This window comes from Corythoichthys intestinalis, chromosome 15 (genome assembly GCF_030265065.1).
Source record: "Corythoichthys intestinalis isolate RoL2023-P3 chromosome 15, ASM3026506v1, whole genome shotgun sequence".
Taxonomy (NCBI): Eukaryota; Metazoa; Chordata; class Actinopteri; order Syngnathiformes; family Syngnathidae; genus Corythoichthys; species Corythoichthys intestinalis.
The window spans coordinates 19,116,281-19,126,219 of NC_080409.1; the positions used below are offsets into that span (position 1 = coordinate 19,116,281).

The following is a 9,939-nucleotide window of genomic DNA, read 5'->3' on the forward strand; positions in this document are numbered from 1 at the left end:
ACATCATTATGGATCTTCCCGCGGCATTCTTATTTGTGCATTGAATCGAAAGGTGTATTTAATCAAGAATATAAAAAGCTCTTTCTTCTTTTATAAGGGAACAATTGCTGGCGTGGTTTTCTTTAGGACTGGAATTATAATTAATCATGCACATCGAAATATTTAAGACAAAAAAGCGAGCGAAAGTATTGTGTATTTGTGAGATTTTTGCAAAAAATATGAATCTGAAAATTAAGTTTTTTAACCATCCATTAATTGGCTAGTACAAATGTGTCTCTATATCCAGTAATTAATGAGGTATAATATGGTGAGCTACTTACTAAATTCTTGAAGAAGAAACACACCAGTATTTTTTTTATTATTATTATGTGTTGTGTGAAAGTCTTCCTGCACAAAAAAATAAGGCTGGTGGAAAGCAGCCGCACTGCGCGCCTGTTTTTTCCATTAATGCTTGGTGCATCTGCAGCGTGCATGGAGGCCCTTCTTTATCTCTCTGCCTCACACGCACGCGTGCACCCCCACGCTCGGATACGCGTAGCACATACACAAATTGCGCGCACACAACGGTAAACAACCAATAATTCGAAACGTAGGAAATAATTTTTTCTGAGCATATTAATTAATGTAATATTAATCAAAACCACCAAAAGTGACAACAGCATTTTAAATAATGTATTGTATTTATAATTATGTTATTACTAAATGTTGCTGAGTTTAGTTTATCAAGCAATAAAATTTCAATTGTGTTTCACCAATTAACAATGATGATTAACAAAAAAAAATGAAGAATAGGAAGCTAAGAGTCAGTAAAGAATAAGTGTTTGAACTACCAGTTAAAGTAAACAGGTATCTCTCCAAGTGGTTAAGTCCACTTAGCCTGCGTGTGCACTTTTACCTTATCCTGCACAATCCTCACGAGACTGATCAAACATAGACCACATACCCCCCTCCCCGCCCTCCAAAAAAATAAGTCCTAGTCCTAGTCCGGTGAAAAGTACCTACTTTTGACACCCCCTTGTCACGGTGCCACACGCACAAAAGCAAAGCCCTGTGACATAGGCCAATAAGCCTACACGGTCCAAACACAGTCAGATCTGGCTCAGCACACTTTTAGGGTTAAGTAAGTAACAGTCAAATGACGTCCTGCAAGGGCCCATGCAGTGTGGTTCCTGGTGAGGCTGCAGCTGCTTGCATGGGCCCTACCTCGGTGCTGCCAAAATGTCTCTCTGGGTGTCTGCTGTGCGCACCCCGTGTCCCCTGTCACATGTCGGATTTAGTTGGGTGCAGCATTACTTGGTGGATCAGGTCAGTAACCTCTCTCTCTCTCTCTCATTGGAGCGTAAGAACCGGCTGCAGTTTGTCCCTATAACCCGCTGAACTGAATGGAGCCTTTGTGGGATGGTGAGACGTGAGATTAATTCTACCTAGTCTGTGGAATATAAGGCCTATATATACACACACGCTAAACACGTATACATTATAATTTTTCTATTAATAATATAACGTATTATTATATTGAAATAATCAAAAACACATTTAATAATATACATTGATTAAGAAAATATATACCTTAATTCACCGGAAGCCTGGCATAATATTATAATAAAAATCTTTCGAAATGTGGTATGGGAGAGATAAGATTATTATTATAAACAATAATAATAAGTATTATTTGAATGAACAATTATAAATACTAAAACCACTAATTACAATGATGTTTATGTTTAAGTAAAATATGTGCACAAGTTTCCAAAACTTTTCTCGTGTGTGTGCGCGCACGTGCGTAGCTATACGTGTGCGCGCGCCCCGGAGGACTTTCCTAATACTGTGGAAAGATCCAGGGATTGAAAGAAGAGATAGTCCATAGAAAGCAGTTGAATACCATGACAACTAGGAACAACCTTAGATTTATTCCAAACAGTTAGAAAGCATTGTGCGCGGGGCGTCAATCATCTATTATTTGGGGCCTGAAATAAATGCAAAAACTGCAGCAGCACAAAAGCTTCCAACAGGAGCCGGACATTTGTCTACATTTCCGCCATTGTCTGCAGCTTAGCAATCGGTTTGTATTTGTGTTTGCCCGGGTCCGACCACCCAGGATGCGGCTGGGGACTCGCTCAAAACGTGAAACATTGTCACCCACATCACATACTGGAGAGCCGGCAGAGGGAGGAGAGCGGCAGGCAACGTCTTGAAGGGGAGGAAAAGAAAGTATAAACAACAATGATAGTGTTCTTTCTACTCGACTAAAAAGCACGTTGGAGCGCTTTAAAAGAGGCTTTAAACACACAGAAAACAAATATTAGGATGAGATGCCAAAATGAGAGTAGCGCCGGATAAAAGATATTAATAATGGAGTGGGGGGAAAAAACAATAAGAAATTTTGATGATGTTTTTTTAGGTAAATTGCTTAGACAACGTCGTAATATTAATTTTAAAATTGTTGCAAATCATCATTATTATTATCACTATTATTGTCTTTATTATTATCATTAGTATTTATTGTTATTATTATGAGTAGTATTAGTAGGAGTTATTATTAATGATCTCGTCACATTTTGATAGGTCTTTGAAACGGAACAAACAGAGCCCTGCTTCAGCCTCTTGTCCTTAAGCCTTGGCCAAAATATTGACTCAGAAGGTTTACATAAATTACCCCTTAATATTTGGACAAAGCCAAAACGCGTTACAGAAACAAAAATAAAGGTAGAAAAAAAAATACGAAAATGAAACTTTTTTTTTTTTTAGATAAACAGGACTGCGTGGGGGAATTGTGAGTAATTCGTTAAAATTGTCTTTATTTAAAATACACAGTGAGTATAAAGCAACTTGGAGTTTCTTTGTATGTAAATAGGGAGTAGAAAAGGCCCTCCCAGTCTTTGTAATTAATTGACACGTTATACCACTCATCATACGCTGAAGCACCAATGGTAGATGCTCGGATCTCCCCAAAACCCACAATTTCACATCTGCAAACACTGTCTTCATCCACTTGACTCCTAAGACCCGCCCACACGTGGCCAACCTTTCGCGTGTTTTAATGCTTTTTCACTGCAGGTTCATGTGTGGAGACCAACCTTATATGGTCGGATCGGACAAGGTAATGGCTTATTTGCCTCCTGCACCCAGCACCAGCACTGTATCCATGAGCCGCGCATATAGCACTTGAGCCACTTTGGCATCCCTCTCTGGACTCACTGAGACCGAACCGATGCTCGCCCACAGCGGCTCTTCTCCTCCATAGGCTCGACTTTCCCCACTCCTATCAGCTCAGCTTCTCCTTTTTTCCCTTGTGTGTGTCTCCTAAAACAGCGGATTGACCGACAGGAAGGTGCTGGTGCTGCAACTTTTTTGGTCGCCCCCCACCAGAATATGTCGTTGACCAACACAAAGACGGGCTTCTCTGTTAAGGACATTTTGGACCTTCCGGACACGAATGACGAAGAGGGATCTATCACCGGAGCGGAGGAGGACACGGAAGGCTCGGAGAGCACGTCCACGACGAAAAGCACTGGAGTTTTGGTGAAAAGTCCCCTGGAAAATGTGCAGAACCTGCCTTTAAAGAACCCGTTTTATGACACTAGTGACAATCCGTACACGCGATGGCTCGCCACCACGGACAGTATTCAATATTCATGTAAGTAGAGGCTCATAATCTTGAAAAATGTTCATGTTTGCATGCATCATGACGAATAATTTCGATGCACCGAGGCGTTGTAGCTCAACAAATGGTGCTTTTGTATTGAATTGGATTTGACGTGCATGATTCTTGCAAGCACACAATGCACATTTGAACGCTTCACCGACTCCCTAGTTATTTTGGGTCCCGTCACCGCGCATGTGGAAATGCCTATTTTTGATGATGCATGCAAGTCTGAATTAAGTGTCCTTTTTGGAGCTGACCATAACATTTTGACAGTGTTCCTCCCGTTTCTCGCCGCCGCAGTGCACGGCCTCTCCGCCGGCTCCCAGGACTCGGCTAAATCCCCAGAGCCGTCCGCGGACGACGAGTCACCGGACAACGACAAGGAGACGTCCAGCAGCGGAGGCAGCGACTCGGGCAAGAAGCGCAAGAGGCGGGTGTTGTTTTCCAAGGCGCAGACCTACGAGCTGGAACGCCGCTTCCGACAGCAAAGGTACCTGTCGGCCCCGGAGAGGGAGCACCTGGCCAGCTTGATCCGCCTCACCCCGACTCAAGTCAAGATCTGGTTCCAAAACCACCGGTATAAGATGAAGCGAGCGCGGGCCGAGAAAGGTATGGAAGTCAGCCACCTCCCTTCTCCCAGGCGAGTGGCCGTGCCCGTCTTAGTGAGGGACGGGAAGCCTTGTCACACCCTTAAAGCTCAGGACTTGGCGGCCACTTTTCAGGCCGGGATCCCCTTCACAGCGTACGGCGCGCAGTCGCTCCAGCACATGCAGTATAACGCTCAGTACGGCGCCACGGCCACGCCACATTTCCCCACGGCGCACCACTTGGTGCAAACGCAACAGTGGACTTGGTAAGGGACGCGGTAGAGACTCGAGACTCGTCTTTGGGAAGGCACACTAGGCGCTTTCGATACACACGCAAAGAGAAGGGGAAAGCCCCACGCAAACCCACATACGAAAGACTTCATTATGTTCTGCAGTATACACAGTACATAGTACCGTTTTTATCCGGGGCTCATGTGTGCACCGTGTTTACATGTTTTCGTTAAGAGAACTGGCTCCAATCACCCTTGCCCCTTATAGATTTTATCGAGAATGTCAATGCTCTTCTTGTGAACTTTTTTTTGTAAAAGTATGTTGTGTGTTGGTTGTAGATATATTTTCTTCCCCTCTCTTACCCTCGTGTTATTATCAGCACGTGCGAACCACTTTATAATTATAGAAATGTTAATTTCTTGCTTCTTTTATGGACCGAAAAATATTTATGGCCATGAATAAACACTGGCAACTTTTCAGATTTTCTTATCAATTTGTTTTTATTTAATGTAAATAGTTTTTTTTTGTTTTTTTGGATAAAATGTTATAGTTAGCGCGTAAATAGGAGATATTTAAATAATACCCTAACGCAAAGTGTGAATTGTTTCCGTTATATTATACTCTGCTGCCCCGTGCACAAAAAAAAAAAAAAAAAAAAAAAATCAAGACTAAAAAAATCAATGCCACATCACTACTATAAAATATAACACAATCAGAAAAACTTCATTTTGCCACTAAATAGATCTTGTGTCCTTCAGTCAAATTGTATCCAAGAGAATACCCAAACGGCCTCACTAATAAAGCCTGAAGTCACTTGTGAAATGGGAGCAAAATCCACTCACTTAATAGAAGAGGGCTTCTCAACACAAGAAAGCTTTTATGTCAAAGCTCTCTCCTTTTTGTCAGCGTGCCCGGCCTTGTACGCTGCAGCAAAAGTAGTTTAATGCAATAAACGTTCTATTATCTTGTTAGAACCCTAATTTGCAACGAAAAGGGAAAAAGCAATTGATAACCCTGCAGTCATCATCACAAGAAATATAAATGTCCAATTACGCAAAATTTACAATGTTACTTTTTAAGGTGCGCACACAAATGACTCCGAGCGGAGTGCACGGATTATCCCACTGCAGTCAATATCTTGAGTAAATATTACAACAACAAAAAATATCAGCATTTTATTTGGCCTAGGAACCACACAGCCACGCAGGGAAAATATCCCAACAGATGTTAGAGCCGCCCATATCATCACTGAACAAACAGCTAAATTGGACAGATTTGCTAATTATTTACAAAACCCTGTCTCAAGGGGGCTACTGCTTTTTGGAGCACACAGCACCGGCTAAAACACTTTGAAGATGAAATAATTTGATGTCATAAAGTGACCTTGTGATCATGCATTTATGGATAATCATATACGTGCAGGAAAAGGATATTTGAAAATCGAATGAAAAAGGGGCAGATTTTATTTTATTTTTTATAAGTTTACTTTTTTAATCTTTTAATTTCGCTCAAGACCAAGCCCAGAAACAAAAACCCAGGCTCGGTTTTGCTGCATGTTACCAAGCAGCGGCGCAGAGATGCAGACAGTGGAAAAAAGAAAGCAAGCGTGTCAGAGTTTGTCGCGGCTGTTCACAGTCAGGGAGATGTATCTTTGGGCTTTTTGTGCCGCCTGTCACTCGGTGTCATTGTCATCTTTTACTACACACGTCGCATCCCATATGGGCAGCTGGGCTTGGACAAGGAGGGCTTGGGAGGAAAAGGATCTTTCACAAAACCCAAATTGTGTCATGCTTTCAAATAAACCATTGTTGTCTCTCCAAGAAAAACGAATTAAAAATTCGTCCTATATCTATTCTGGTCCCCAAAAAGAAGAAGCTCCATTCACAGATAACAGGGAGTCCTTCTTTCTTGATAGAGCTATAAGCCAACAAGAGCCCTCTCATTTCTGCTCTGCAGCCTCCATCCTCCTATTTTGCAATAGTCAAAGACTGATTATTGTCTCTCCTCCAAAGCGTATAACATAGCGCGACAACTATTTTTAAAAACCGGACACAATTCTTCCTTGTTTGCCTTGACTCTTCGCTGCGAGGAGGCTATTATGTAAAACGTCAATTCATTTTGTCTGCCTGTGAAAAGAAATTAAATTAAATGTGTTAATATTGTCCTCTGTCGGGAACATTATCCAATATAGTTTCGATTGCTGTAAGTGTACATTTCATGCTGGCAGTGGCCCTTAATATGAGTTTTTTGTTTTTGTTTTATGAGCACAATTTATATTTTATTTAAAAATGTAAATTCACAGTAAATAAATACCAAAATCTTCGTAATATAATCCATAAGAAATATATTTTTTAAAAGTGACTTAATATGCTGAAAGTTTCACAGGTCAATCCTAACATCCTAATATACAGTATGTGATTACTTATTTTGAAAAAAAAAAAAAAAAAAAAAAAAAATCTGCTATACCTAAATTGAACTCTATTTAAACAAGTACAACTTCTACCCCAGTTCCACTCATTTCAATATCTTATCGTCTCGTTTCTAAAGCACAATCATTTACCACGTTCAGGCCTATGTTTATTTAAAATTACTTGGAGGGATGTTCAACAAGCAAATTTGTATTCACAGTTCAAACTGCGTGGATAACACTATTGTACATATAACCTTGGTCTACAATACTTGAGGAAATACGCACTTGGAACACGGTGCATCTTCGTCATCCTGCCCATTTGAACCGCGACATGAATCTTTTTTCCCCCCTGTCACGCACATCGCCAAATAAACGAGGATATCAAAGCTATATAGAGGGGCGCTTTTTCATTTAAAGGAAGCTATCTGGGTTTTATTGCCTTAAAGGAGATCCAGATTAGATTCGCCACAGTGCTGATATTAAAAAGAGAGGGAGTGATGGAGGGTGGAGGCATTACACAAGTGAAAAGGGGTTGTTGCGCTCAAAACCCACAAGATGGCAGCAGAGGTCTTTAGTGGCCTCCAACGATGATTTATCTAACATTTTATTCAAAAAATAAAATACTTTTTTTATTTCATGGGTACACAAATATATATTTTACTATAAAACAACTACAGTTTTACATTGTATTCCTTGCTGCGAATAGTAGTCAACAAGATACTAACAAAATTAAAATGACCAACAAAAAATAAGACAATAAGAACAGGTGGCATACATATACTTCCACAGCGTGGCGCAATAGGATAGGGAACCGAAATGGCGCAGTTTATGTCACGCCGGTGAACGTGAACAATATAAGTAGCCCTCCATGTGAAGTCTCCAGTCAGATGGAATCCATCTCAACAAAAAGGAATTTGAGTCTAATGGCTACAGCAACAGGGGTTGAAATTTCTTTACATCTGTTGTTTGGATTCATGTCTATATACTAGTGTTTTGACCTAATTTCTAAGGGGCACAATGAGGCAAGATCCATTGTAAGAATATAGCTGAAATCCCAATTTCTCCCAATCATTATCCGCCCTGTCACAGAAAATCAGTAATTTTGGTAGAAATAAATTATTAAAAAAAAAAAAACTTCTATATAATAGAAATCTGATATAGTGTTTGCTCCAAAATATTGCTAAATTAACGTGAAATAAAACCTGTCTTCTTGCTTTTGTGATGTTTCTGTGAGCAAATGCCAACAGGGGGCCTCATTGAGTTAAAAGTTGCCAGAGCAGGGTGGGTTCATGAAGCGCCAACATGATGAAAAGAAACTGGCAAGTCTTTTATCTGTGAGAGTTCAAACCTTTCAGTGAGGTCGAGAACGACTGAATAAATATTCAGACGAAACATAACAGAGGGGCAAGACATAATTCTCCATCTGGTCCAGGGTTCCACTTGTTGGAAAAAGTCAACGACTGTCTTCAACGATTTGAAAGTTTTAGAGGAAGTGAGCGAGACGTCAATATAAAGAGGGACGTCGGCGTGGACCTTTACAGTTTGGATTGTACGGCGGACCAGGAGTACCAACTTTAATTAGATTAATGAACAATTAAATAACAATGAAACTTATAATTCATTCATTTGTTGTTGGGGATGGCGTAGCTCAGGGTAGGAGTAGTCGTCCCCCAACTTAAAGGTGGAGAGGTGGACTTCACAAAATAAACAAAACACTATGGGATAATAAATGATTATGAGTGACGATGTGAAATGAACAGATATATATGGCGGAAAACACAGACAAGAGTGAAAAAGCAGTTTCTGCTCTTGCACTCCTCTTTAAAGAAACTGCTGTCTTTCAAGCCAAAAGCACTGTTGTGTTTGATAGAACAATATGTCTATATGCTGCACTTGCGGATTCATGGCGCATTAAGCCCCCGAACTATTTTTAATTTGTCCGTTTTACCCTGAAAACCCCCGTTTACAGACGTCGCGCAACCGCTTTTGTTTCAACCCAGCCATAAAACGAAGGTAATTAATTATATTTATTATTCAAAATATCTGTCATTTTTAGCTTAGAATCATTAACTGATGTCTAAATTTTAGTTAAAAAAAAAAAAAAAAAACTTTAAAAAATTATTCACTTGCATATTTTAAACTTTTAAACGAATTATATCACAATGAAAAATTTGGCATCTGTAAAAAAGTCACGGATATCTACCTCATAACTATCGCTTAATTGTATTTTTTTTTCTTTTCTTTTTTTTTTTGTTACTGTTGCATTTTCCCCAATATATTACATGATAAATAATTGATCCAAAAAAAAAAAAAAAAAAAAAAAAAAAAAACGAAAAATAACGTTTAAAAGGGTAACCATATCCTTCGCGACCCTTGTTATATCACCATGTTTTACCCATAAAATTAAAAAAGAAATCCGGCTGTGGCCATTCATAGCTGTGTCTTGACACTCGGTGATACATGCTACATGGAGTTTTTGGATCGAAACAATGTAAGTAAGCGATAATACCTCGTTAAAATTGTGGCGTCCTTAATTCTGCTCTCGCGTGTTCTCGCCTCCAATTAGGGTTTTGCTGTTTAACCCTTTAATGCCAGCAACATGAAGCAATTATCAGAGAATCCCAAAATTGTAAAAATAAGGTCCTAATGAAACCTTTTTTTCAAATTTGTAAAAAGAAAAGTCAAAATTAATATGTGTAATAAGCGCTCAGATATGTATAACCCTTGTTAAATCCTGTTTGTTTTTCTCATGGAAGCTGCAGATGCATGTGTTGACTTGCATCTATTTTTTTTTTTTTTTTTTTTTTCAAAAAGAATCAAAATTATGAATTAGTCTCAAAATCATGAAATTTTAGGGGTATCAAATGTTATACATTTGGCAATATAGGGTTAAAAAACTTTTTTTTTTTTTTTTTTTTTTTTTTTTTTTTTTAAATGCCTTCCTGTTCAAAATGTTTGTTCCCCCAGAAAATTGAGATTTTAAGCTTTCCAATTATGTATCACACATGCATTTAGGACAATTTTGAAAGTTGGCCAAATTGAGGGTCTCAGTGGAACTTCAAGTC

The 9,939-nt window shown here is 39.3% G+C and overlaps 1 protein-coding gene across 2 annotated transcripts; it reads left to right on the plus strand.

Annotated features, from left to right (window-relative positions):
- The first annotated feature begins 2,671 nt into the window (after window positions 1-2,671).
- On the plus strand, window positions 2,672-4,945 carry nkx2.2a (NK2 homeobox 2a). Of its 2 annotated transcripts, none has more exons than XM_057859920.1 (2): window positions 2,672-3,637; window positions 3,920-4,945. In XM_057859920.1, the coding sequence occupies exons 1-2, from the start codon at window positions 3,373-3,375 to the stop codon at window positions 4,501-4,503; spliced, it is 849 nt and encodes a 282-aa protein (XP_057715903.1). In that variant the 5' UTR covers window positions 2,672-3,372; the 3' UTR covers window positions 4,504-4,945. The 2 variants fall into 2 exon arrangements, with proteins under 2 accessions (XP_057715903.1, XP_057715904.1); XM_057859921.1 differs by having other exon boundaries at window positions 3,947-4,945.
- Window positions 4,946-9,939: the final 4,994 nt, after the last annotated feature.

What these genes read in the sequence shown, in the direction of transcription:
- nkx2.2a (XM_057859920.1), top strand. Translation starts at nt 3,373, where the DNA reads ATGTCGTTGACCAACACAAAGACGGGCTTCTCTGTTAAGGACATTTTG. An exon ending in GGACAGTATTCAATATTCAT is followed by an intron (nt 3,638 to 3,919) that starts GTAAGTAGAGGC and finishes ACATTTTGACAG; the next exon opens with TGTTCCTCCCGTTTCTCGCC.